At 37.1% G+C, this 12,283-nt stretch overlaps 1 protein-coding gene across 6 annotated transcripts in view; it reads right to left on the reverse strand.

Annotated features, from left to right (window-relative positions):
* The window catches only part of Cep112 (centrosomal protein 112), a 412,140-nt gene that overhangs the window by 321,913 nt on the left and 77,944 nt on the right, over positions 1 to 12,283 (reverse strand). For all 6 annotated transcript variants that reach the window (XM_060386504.1, XM_060386500.1, XM_060386502.1 and 3 more), the window contains one exon: positions 9,424 to 9,567. In XM_060386504.1, the coding sequence (XP_060242487.1) occupies positions 9,424 to 9,567 (144 nt within the window). The remainder of the gene's footprint in view (positions 1 to 9,423; positions 9,568 to 12,283) is intronic.

Below are 12,283 nucleotides of genomic sequence, written 5' to 3' on the forward strand. Positions count from 1 at the left end.
CATTTACTACAGCCTCTATGAGATTAATAATGTAAAAATGAGGACTGGAGGACCACTGGCGCTGCAGCTGCTTCTACTTAGTCACTAGCACAGTAAAACACAACACTTAAGGCTGGAGATAACGTTTTAGCATCCGTTTAAAACTAGAAAGTTTTAGCTATGCCACTCCTATTAAAAATGTACTGCCAATGTCCAAAGATGTAAATTGCCTACACAAAATTATAATAAATGAGCATAAAACAAAACAAGACTCAACAAGAAAGCAAAAATGCTGAATGCACAATACAATAGAGGACCTCATTCTCCTGACAGATTTCAGGCAAGTCTTGAACTCCACCTGGCTTAGTTATTAACTCAGAAACTGTTCACTAGCTTTGTGCAGACTGATGAGTCCTGAATCCAGGCCTACTCTTTCCATGATTCTCTACATTTATTATTAAATATGACAAAGCTGAATGTACATTTTAAAATTCAACTTCCAGAATGTTTTAAAGTTTCAAAAACAGAATAAAATTTCGGATAGTGACCTCTTAGATCCAATGTGCACTTTTATTTCCAAATATATAAAATTTAAAATTCTACTGTAAACAGATTTCTACATGTATATTATTTGATTAATAAGGTATACAAATTTCAACTTTAAATTTATTTTATACCTTTTTAAAAGATTTATTTATTTATTATGATTGTACTCCAGGAGAGGGCACCTGATCTTGTTACATATGGTTGTGAGCCATCATGTGGTTGCTGAGAATTGAACTCACAGCCTATGGAAGAATAACCAGTCCTCTTAACCTCTGATCCAGCTCTCCAGTCCTAGTTTATAAATTTTTAGAATATAAAAATTTAGGTTCAGGATGATAAAAATATATTTCAGATTTAAATTTTGATTTTGTCAAGAACTTTGAATATCAAATAGATATTGTATACACATGCCCAAGTTAACATTATTCACAATAGCCAAAAGATAGAATCAACCAAATTATTCAATAAATGAATGAATAAATACAATATAGCACACGCACAAGACAGTATTCAGACATGAAATTGTTTTGGCATATGCTACAATATAAATAAACTGTAAATGGAGTAAGGAAAGCACTATAGGATTAAACACTGTAGATTCCACCTATGTAAAATGCCTAAAATAGTCAAATTCATAAAAACAGGATATATGGGGAGCTTTAATGAAGGGGACAAATGAATGAGGAGTTATTGTTTTATGGGTACAGTGTCTGACTTAGAAAAAATAATGACTGAATATGAAGGGCAGAGATTCTCTGCATTTATTACCACTATCTATACCAAAGTCTAAGCATGCATTCCTAAATTCAACTTTCAGAATGCTTCAAAAGTTTCAAAACCAAAATAAAATTTTTCTGACAGTGACCTCTTAGACCCAAAGTGCACTTTTCTTTCCAAATACACAAAATTAAAAATTCTACTGTGAAACAGATTTAACCACTAATATTATTTAATTAACAAAGTATGCCAATGAGGGCAAAGATGGCTGTAGAACAATGTAAACTTAATACTACAGAACTTTACACATACATGTTTAAAATACAAAACTTGGTTATGTATATTTTGTCATAATAAATGAAAGAACGAAGAGAAAACCACAATAATTAATTTAGATACAAAACATGAAAAATCAAAGAAAACATAAGTTTAAAAATGGATACAAGAGATAAATAAGCAACTTTAATAGGAAAGAGCTACAGAACTACAAATTATAATGTGACATTTTTCATATGAGAAGGAATGTCAAGTTTGCTGATCCCGAGTGCCCACAGGCAGAGGGTGATACACAGCCCCTGTGTGGAAGCTGAAAATGAATCACAGCAAAAGCAAACAGATTCTTCAATACACGTGCCCCAAAATGGGGGCGGGGGCTTCAAGCCATGATCTCAGCCAACATGATATCAAGTTGCAAATCCTAATTGAATATTTTAATGAGATAAAATTTTAAAAAATGAGATTATGCCAGCATGAATGGCCAATTGTAAAAGTGACACACTTGAAGGTAGGTATATTTTTGTATATGCTTATGTACATTTTTTTTACACAATTTATAAGTTTAGTCCTTGGTAGGAATTTTGATCAAAAACATTCATAAACCAATGTCTTGGAGTAGCAATTCTCAAAAATCAACAAACTCCTGAGACTCCCTCTGATTTTTGGTATGCCAGCAAGATCAAGTCTATTTTTAAAAAACATGATCTTTGCCTTTGCAGTTTCTAGAGGTGACATGATCTGAAATCACAATAGGATGAATGCAAAAGCATACAGAACCCAGCTACCTTCTGTTAAGCCAGAGGTTAAGACTGGCAAAAGTGAAAAGCAATGGTTTATGCCATTCAATTTCTTTTCTTTTATAAAATCTAGTTTGCTTATATAAATAATATAAACCTGAGTTTATATTTAGTACTTAAAATAAAAGTTCTTAAACTATTGTTATTTATGTTCACATGCAATGGTTTTATTTTATTTTAAATGAATTCATAAATGGAAGTTTTGTAAAAAATGATAAAAACCCAAGTACGACAGCAGACACCTGTACTATTAGCAACCAGGATGCTGACACAGTGGGTTTTAAGTCTGATGCTATTCCTGACTATAAACTGAAACCTTCTCTCAAAAACCCAGAACAACACCCAACATGATCAACACACAGAGAAACAGCATGTGTCAGGCCACCCTGTTATGATTAGCTGACAGTGAAAGGTACCAACTTCACCACTTTGCAAGCTAGCTTCTGTAGCAAACAGAGTAAGCTCACCTTCCTCTCTCTCCGATCCAGTTATCTGCTTTCAGTATTTCCAGATACAAAGAGGTAACAATTAAATATAACTTTTTACCTACTGCTCTGCACTGTACCTCACAATGCCCTAGATCTGTAAGTAATGTGACTTTGTTTGTTCTAAGCAGTGCTGGAAATTGGACCCAAGGCCTTAAACAATTTACTAGGCAAATTCTTTACCATTAAGCTCTATTACCATATGTAAATATGGTATTTGAATGGAAACAGAAATTTTCAGATACAACCAAGTTAATATGAATCATACTAGGTTACAAAGGGTCCTGAGTCCAAAGACTCTTCAAAAAAAGGCTATGTGAAGACAATGGCACAGATAACACACAGAACACCAGCTGATGACACAGCACAGGTTGAAGAGCTACAGCTGGAAGCCAAAGAATGTCAAGGACTTGCCTGTCCCCACAAGAAGTTAAAAGAGGCAATAAAGGATCTTTCTCTTACAGCATCTTCAAAGACAACAGTACCTTGAATTTTGTCACGCGGCAGGAGCTGTTTCAGCACACATCTGTGTTGTTCCAAATCACATAAATCACAGTCATTTATTAAGGCAGTGCTCAATAACTACCACACCTGTCACACCCTAAGGTTTATGTTTGTGTGTTTTAATGAAAATACCTAGCGCTAGACAGACAGTAGAGGCTTGGGCAGTACAGTTTCACCGACATTAGTTTTATTACACAGACATTTTTGTTTTTGTCCTGTCTCTTATACATGTTCAATACCAAGTATGTATAATGTATTCTTTGGGTTTTTGTTATTGTTGTTACATTTTGAGACAAATGAAAGGAAACCATTTTTAATTATTTTTTGTGTTTGTTTTTGCTAAGCAGAATGTATAAGTACATAACTGTGATAAAACATTAATCAGTGTCTTTCTTGATAGAAAACATTAGGATATAAGTAACAGCTAGGATATATACATTTTATATATTACATATTAATTTTTATTTAGCTATACAGAAAATGAAATAGTGATATTTGCAGAAAAATGATTCTAAATAGGATCATTATATCGATCGAAATAAACCAGACTCAGAAAGATAAATAAACCATGTTTTTTCTCATATGGAGATCCTAAATGTTAGTGTCTGCATATGCCCATGTATGTATATATCCATATATATGCATTTGCATGTGTGTGTGCTGTAGTTAGAAAAGAAATTAATGAACTAGACAGGGTAGCACATGCCTGTAATCCCAGCACTCTGGGAGGCAGAGGCAGGCAGATCTCTGTAAGCTAAAGGCAAGCCTGGTCTACAAAGTGAATCCAGAAGAGCCAGGGCTACACAGACAAACCCTGTCAAGAAAGAAAAAAAAGAAGGAAGGAAGGAAGGAAGGAAGGAAGGAAGGAAGGAAGGAAGGGAAAGAGAGAGAGAGAGAAAGAAAGAAAGAAACAAAGAAAGAAAGAAAGGAAAAAAGAAAGAAAAGAGAGAAAGAAAGAAAGAGAGAGAGAGAAAAGAAAGGAAGGAAGAAAGAAGAAAGGAAGAAAGAAAGAAGAAAGGAAGGAAGGAAGAAAGAAAAGAAAGAGGAAATAAGAAAAGAAGGAAGGAAGAGAGAAAAAGAAAGAGAAAGAAAAAGAGAGAAAGAAAGAAACAAAGAGAAAGAAAGAAAAAAGAAAGAAGGAAAGAAAGAGAGAGAAAGAAGAAAGGAAGAAAAGAGAAACAAAGAAAAAGAGAAAGAAAGAGAAAGAGAGAGAAAGAGAAAAAGAAAGAGAGAGAGAGAAAGAAAGGAGAGAGAGAAAGGAGAGAAAGAGAGAGGCAGAAAGAAAAATAAAGAAAAGAAAGAGAAAAAGAGAAAGAGGTCTGAGGCTTGTGAGGAAAAAAGAGACATGGAATACATGTGAGATGAGGGCAGCAGGGGCTTTGAGAGAAAAAGGAAAGAGACAGCAAGAGGGGTACAAGGGATGACAGAGAACAGTGGGAAGAGAGACAAAGAAGAAGAAACGATGTATGAAATACCATAATGATATTCATTATTCATATGCTAGTTTAAATAATAAAATAATGACAATGGAGAACAGCCTTTCTTCAAATTGTAAGTCTACATATCTTCTGAAATAAGAAGAACTTTGATTTAAAAACTATGATTGCCACCACTATTTAACATTTTATAGAAATTCTTGTCAACATACGGCACAGTAAAAATCTTTGTAGCAGATTCATAAAGGGTTAAACTCTGATAAACATTTCTCGCAAAAGCGTGTCTTTTAAAATATATTTATCTAATCATTTCTTTAATGTGTCTGGGTACCTTGCCTGCCTGCGCCTGTGCACCACATGTGCACAGTGCCCGTGGAAACCCCCAACCATCTGAAACTGGAGTTGCAGAGAGTTGGGAGCTGCGATGTGGCTGCTGGCAACAAAACACAGATCCTCTACACGAGTGACAAGTGCTCCTAACCACTGAGCCATCCCTCCGGCTCCCCAGAGTATGTAACTTTTAACAGTAAATATCAAAAAAATATCATAGATGATATTCTAAAGAAAAGATACTCTCCAAGTCCTGCTTCTATATGAATGTGGAGAGCTAATTCTAAACGTAACCATGAAAGGAGAGGGCTCAGACCATCTGCTCAACAAGGAAGACAGGCCTCCACACTGAACATCAAGTATAACAATGAGCCAGCAACACCAGGGAAACTAGCTGGCCATAAACAGTGGAGACCTTCATTGAAGAGAATTTGCATACAAAACAGCCAAGACAGATCAAGAGAGAGGAAAAAATGACTCAAAAGTGAAACTGGAAAAACAACAGTAGTCATCCACACAAAAACAATGAGAGTAGAGTCCAGTCTTTTACCAACCACAAGAAAGTAACAACTACAGAGATGTAAGACTCATGTAAAAGCCAAACTTTACAACTGTGAAATGGCCTGCACTTTCAATGGCAAAAGATTTGTTTAGCAAGACGCAAGAAGCAGGACTCATGTGCCATGCACTGGGGAGGCTTGAATTAAAGACTAGCCTTTACAACACAGTAAGTACCAAGCCAACTGAGAAAGAGCTAGACCTTGTTTAAACAAAGGAAAGGAAGGGAAGGAGAATGGGAAAAGAAAAACATAGAAACAGAAGGGGAAGAAAAAGGGGAAAGGTACAGAAACGGGAAAAGGGAAAGTGGAGGGAAGGGAAGTAACAGGAAGGGAAGAGAGAAAAAAATAAAGGAGATAAAGAATGAAGAGAGAAAAAAGGGGGTGGAGCTGGAGACAGGGGAAATGGGAGGAAGAGAAAACAGAAAATGTCAAAGGATGGATAAATCTGACAAAGTTAGGGCTTCCTTCACTGAAAGATCACCTGTCCCTCTGAAGCTCATTAGCTGATGTTATCATCTAGGGACACTGTCCCTCTCCAAAGTTAGGCTCTGTTTAGGATTGCTGAGGCCTGCCTCTTACATATGAGAAGCTACAAATGGGCCTTTTTAGAAATCTCTATCCTGTGGCTTACCTTCTCCTCACTTGAACAAGCTCTACCTTCGTTTGCTTTCCATTACAGAGATAAAACACCAGGACAAAAAGCCCCGAGGGGGGAAAAGGGTTTATTTTGCTTCCACTTCTACATTACAGGCTATCATCAAAGGAAGGCAGAGCAGGAACTCAAGGTAGGAATCTGGAAGCAGAAATTGATGCAGAAGTCAGGACTGCCTTGCTCTTCATGGCTTACTCAGCCTGCTTTCTTACATAACCCAGGATCACTAGACCAGGGGCAGCACAGCCCATAGTAAACTCGGCCCTCACATATTTTTAAGAAAACACACCAAAGACTTGCCCATAGCCTAATCTGATTAGAACAATTTTCTAAGCTTTTCCCAAATAACTCTAGACTTTGTCAAGTTGACATAAAACTAGGCAGCACAAGCTCTAATTGAGCAATAAAAGAACTTGATCTCTTACTTTCCCAAATACATATCAGAATGACAAAACCCAGGGATATGAGTTCACAGGTCAAAATAACTGAGACCTGTGAAAGAAAGCTATATTGAAAAACCTGTCAACAAAACTTACTCTTAAAAACAATTCAACTGTCCACGATTACTTTCTGACACTGTGATAAATAGCATAACAAAAGCAACACAGGAGAAAGGATTATTTCAGTTTATACTTCCAGGTCATAGTCCCTCATTGAGGAAGTCAAGGCAAGAAAACAGGGGAAATAAAGCCTAGACCAAGGAGGAATACTGGTTCCTGGCTCACACACTAGCTCACACTTAACCATTCCTACATATATCAAACCTACCTACCTAGCGTTGGTGCCACCCATAATGGACTGGGCTTTCCCACATCAATCATAAATCACAATTGCTCACAAACGTGGCCACAGGACAATCTCATCTAGACAATTCTTCAGCTGAGGTTTCTTCTCCCCAGGTGACTCTGGTGATTGTGTCAAGATGACAGTAAAAACTTACCAGGACAATACATGTATCATGTCACTCATAATATATACAACATTATAATAGTCAAAATACAATTAGACCAGATACAGCTAGCCTAACAAATATACTCAAGATGGTTTTAACAAATGACATAAAAGGAAATTGGTTAGGAGGATTTTTTTTTTTTGAGTCAAATGAAAACAGTGGGCATGAAAAAAAAAATGGTTGAAATAAAAAGTATAATACATGCAAAAAGCAGAAGAAAATCTATTATAAAATGAGTTGATGAAAACAGAATGAAATAAGCCTTCATAGATAGAAATAAAGAACAGTGAGAAATTATAAGGAGATTAAAAAGCACAAATTAAGAACTGAGAGAAGACCTTTTCAAAATATGATTTCCATAAATATGTTTCTCATAACAAAAGAATGAAAAAAAATTTAAAGGGCTTAAAATAATGACAAGTGCTATTTCTAGAAACATCATAGTGACATTTAACATATGTAAAACTCAGGGCTCTGCTAATGTTTAAAGCTACTTATTCAGTTGGAAAGCACTAGAGACACATTTTTTTTTTTTTCTAGTATGCACCTTACGGGCATGGCCCCATTGTTTTCTACTGGGTAACACTCTAAAGGCACATTGACAGTCTTTTCCTTATAAGCAACTTGGTTTTCCACTGTTTTCTTTGGGAGGTGGGGGCAGTGGTGCTTTATTGCCTGCTACTCCAAGAATTCAAAGGACTTCAAGGGCTCTGGGGGATCTGTCCACCACACTTAGCAACCTGCAGGAAACTCAAAGACTTTCTTCTCTCCAGATTATCACCCAGTGATTTCTGAGGAGTTAGAAGTCAGACAACCCAGCTGCATAAAACGGAGAGACCTAACATCCTGTTGTTGCTCATTCTCTCATTTTAAAAGCTACATCAGAGCCGTTCCAACCACATGTGAATGGAGGCACAGGGATCAATGTCCTTGTGCCCTCACCCTTGCTGCTGCTCACAGACCAAGCAGCGCCAGTATTGCAGACCTGCTAGCTGTGGAACAGCTAGCTCCCAGAGTCCTGTGCTTCCGTGGACCTGTCAGATCAGTGTCAACTTCTCCACAGCATTTCTGATGCTGTCGTGAGTTGAATCTGAACTGTGTCCCACAGGGTTGTGTTTTGAAAGCTTGGTCTCCAGTTAGCAGTGCTGTTTCAGGAACCTGTGAAGCCTTTTGGACCCCGGCTGACTAGGGGTATGCCTTGGAAGGTTGGTTTCTGTATCCTGGGTCTGTTGGTAATCTCTTCGCTTCTTGGCCGGCTGTTCTGTGAGGAGCCCTCTACCACAGGAACTCCACAGGCCTTCCCTGCGGCCAGAGACTGAGACGGCATCAGTCAGCCACAGTCGGTCTCTCTTTGCACAGCTTCTACACACTGGTTTGTCACAGTGACATTAACAGTAAATAATATAAACTCCACAAATCATATCAGCCTCTTGCATTCTTTTCCATCTTCATGTCTGACTTATCTCTTTCCTGCTGTTTTTACAAGGAATGGAAACCAAAAGTCCCATCCTCAAACAACTGTTAGTTTCTGAAACTGAGTCTTCACCTTTCACTAATATAACACTATTATTCTTATGTTACATTTTCAAAGATAGTATCAACAATTATCTTGTTGAAACATTGAAAGCTTATCATGTAACTTCAAATATATATCAATTTAATATTTCCAACAACTTACTGTTATTTTCTAATCACAGAAATGAGTAAACTTAATATTTAAAAAGTTAAGAAGACATGCAAACTGCTAATGATTTGAGATTTACCCAACTGGCGTGTACATGGCGCCTTAGTCAACATGCTCTACGAAGAAATGTGTCAAGCAGTAACACTTCCAACTTACTTAACACCTTTAATATTGAAATATTAAACTTTAAATATTTTCAGAAAAACACTTGTATCTTCAGCTTAAAAGAATTTTTTAAATGAAAAAATGATTTCTAAACTAAAAGTTAATGAAAAAAAAAAAGATGTGAAACCACCTCTAAGTAATTATGAAACAAAAGCACCATCTAAGAGTTGAGTCCAACCTCTTAGTGAACGTCTAGGCCACTGTCACTGTATCCTGTAGGAAAATAAAGCTCTTTCTTTAATATAGTTACAAATTCACGTAAAGTGCATATCAGTGAAGCATGAGGACATGGGAAATAAGATCTATATGAAAAGTCAAAAGGAGAAGGAAAAGCACTTACTGTGGACTGTGTCTGCACCAAATACTCTCCCTCCATTTTATTCAGACGCTCATTTGTGTCCTCCAGCAGTTCCTGAATAGTCTCAGTATGCCGCTTTTGAAGCTCAAATTTTTCCTTTTCCATTTCCGCTACAGCATTGTGAAGCTGCACAATGAAGTCAACAGTCTTTCACAACCATGGAATACGTCATTTTGAAATTCAAAATATGTTTTCCAATACTCCTATTTATATTTAAAAAGTAATTTGAACAAGAATCTAAAATCTACAAATAAAAATATCAAAGAGCATACAAAATTTTCCTCTGCTTTCCTAAACAGAAATGTCAATAGATGGGAAAATACTAAAGAAATTTTCTGTCTTGTATAGAAAGTTAGTAAATCTGGTTGATAATATATATTTCTCAAGTAAACAACATTATTAGTAGTCTTCAAAATGCAAACAGAAGTTTTAACAATCTTGTTCATTGTTAACAGTAACTCAAGGTCTGCATCATTTATTTCACTTGTTTAACACAAATGTGGAAATGCAGCCTCACATATACAAATTCCCAATAAGAAACTTGTTTGACATTGCATATGCAATAGAAACAACAAACACAAAGATCATATTTGTGAGTGGAATTCACAGAGTAAGGCTGATAACTAGGAAGGATTGTACATCACAAAGGTCTTAATTAATCAATATTTTTTCTTTAATTTTTTTTGTATTAATTAATTAATAATTAATTGTATTAATGAAAGTTAATTCATTTCGTATCCCAGCTGTAGCCTCTTCCTCCATTCCCTCCCACCATCCCTTCCTCATTTCCTCCCATGCCCCTCTCCAAGTCCACTGATAGGGGGAAACTTCTGTCTCCCCTTCCTTCTGACCCTAATTTATCAGGTCTCATCAGGAATGGCTGTATGGTCTTCCTCTGTGGCCTGGTAAGGCTGCTACACCATCAGAGGGAGGCAATCTAAGAGCCAACCCCTGAGTTCATGTCAGAGACAGTCCCTGTTCCCCTTACTAGGGTACCCACTTGGACACTGAGCTGCCATGGGCTACACCTGTGCAGGGTTTCTAGGTTATCTCCATGCATGGTTCTTGGTTGGAGTATCAGACTCAAAAAAGACCCCTGTGCCCGAATTTTTTGGTTCTATTGTTGTCCTTGTGGAGCTCCTGTCCCCTTCAGGTCTTTCTATCTTCCCCTTCTTTCATAAGATTTCCTGCACTCTGCCCAAAGTTTGATTATGAGTCTCAGCATCTGCTCTGATACACTGCTGGGTTGAGTCTTCCAGAGGCCCTCTTTCTGTTTTTTCCCTCTTCCAATTTCCATTCTGTTTGTCTTTCTGAGTGAGGATTGCTCATCTTACCCATGGTCCTCCTTCTTGCTTAGCTTCTTTAGGTGTACAGATTTTAGTATGTTTATCCTATATTATATGTCTAATATCCACTTATAAGTGAGTATATATCATATGTGTCTTTCTGCTTCTGGAATACCTCACTCAGGATGATCTTTTCTAGATCCCACTATTTGCCTGCAAATTTCATGATTTGTTTGTTTTTAATTGCTGAGTAGTATTCCATTATATAAATCAGTATTTTTATGTTATGTTGCTTAAATAGATGAAGCTTTAACAAAATCACTGTGAACTATGGTAGAGAAACCAAAGCCAGAAGTAGAGGCCCAGACAGGTTTCACTGGTGAGCTTTAGAATGGAGGCTGAAAGCTGCTCTTAACTGTGCTCTTAACTCCTTCTTTCATCTTTCTGAGAATCTAATTTGCATTCCCTGGATCCATTGCCACTCATGAGATGAGGAAAGCAGGAGTTCAAAAATAACATGCTTTTGACTCACTATCCATTAACAGGGAGAAAGTCAAGGGACTAACAAAAGCACTGCGAATTCCCATCTGGCAAGGAGACAAGGGAGGAACAGGAGGCTGAGTCATGGTGAGAACCAGAAGCAGAAAGCAAGGGAGACTCAGTACCAGACTGGTAAGAGTCCCAAGAACCTTTCTAGCTCAGCAAGAAGAGCGAGGATACTTAGAAATAGCCATCAGAAGACCCTTCAGCACTGATTGACTTAAAAATCTTTTTAGACCTTAAAACATGTTCTTAAATCCTAAACAACTTAAGCCTAACTGTCACACTGTAACTATCTAATCTTGAACCCCATCACCATAACTGTTCTTACTGTATGTAGTTTATTGTAAATAAATAAAGCCCATATGCACTCGGAAAAAAGATAAGAAAAGAAGAGAAAAGAAAACAGAAAAGAAAAGAAACCCTTTGGCTTTACAAATTTCTTACAGGCGGTTTTGATAATTGTAAGTTGTTACAGGATATTTGATCCCACTGTAAACCCCAGATTGTGAATTGTAAAAACCTATTTCTAGTTGTGAAGTGGCTCAGCCCTAACACACACCTTTAATCCAAGAAATTTCTGTTTATTGTGAACGGATGGTTAAGGAGTGGCTCAGACCTAGCACACACCTTTAATCCAAGAGCTTTCTGTACACAGAATTAAATAATATTAACCCTAGGTCAACAGGCAGTGCAAGAAACCAGCTGACAGGGAGTAATCAGAAAGGAGGGACATTGAGAGAAGAGTATTTAAGGCAGTGTGGAGAAGAAGGGGCTTTTGGATTTTTATTCCTGCGATGTCAGTTGAGCTAGCAGGCTTTTGGCTTTTGGCTTTTGGCTTTTTCCTTCTGGGATATTAGCTGAGTAGGAAGATTAGCTGGGTGCTTTTGCTGCCTTCTGAGCTAGTAGGTTTTCACCCCAATATAAGGCTCCTGGGTTTCCATTTGTAAAATCAAATGATTGAGATTTTGTTTATAAAACAACAGTAAGCAGTCCTACAAATCTGACTGCTGAAT

The sequence above is a fragment of the Meriones unguiculatus genome, chromosome 7 (assembly GCF_030254825.1).
Source record: "Meriones unguiculatus strain TT.TT164.6M chromosome 7, Bangor_MerUng_6.1, whole genome shotgun sequence".
NCBI lineage: Eukaryota > Metazoa > Chordata > Mammalia > Rodentia > Muridae > Meriones > Meriones unguiculatus.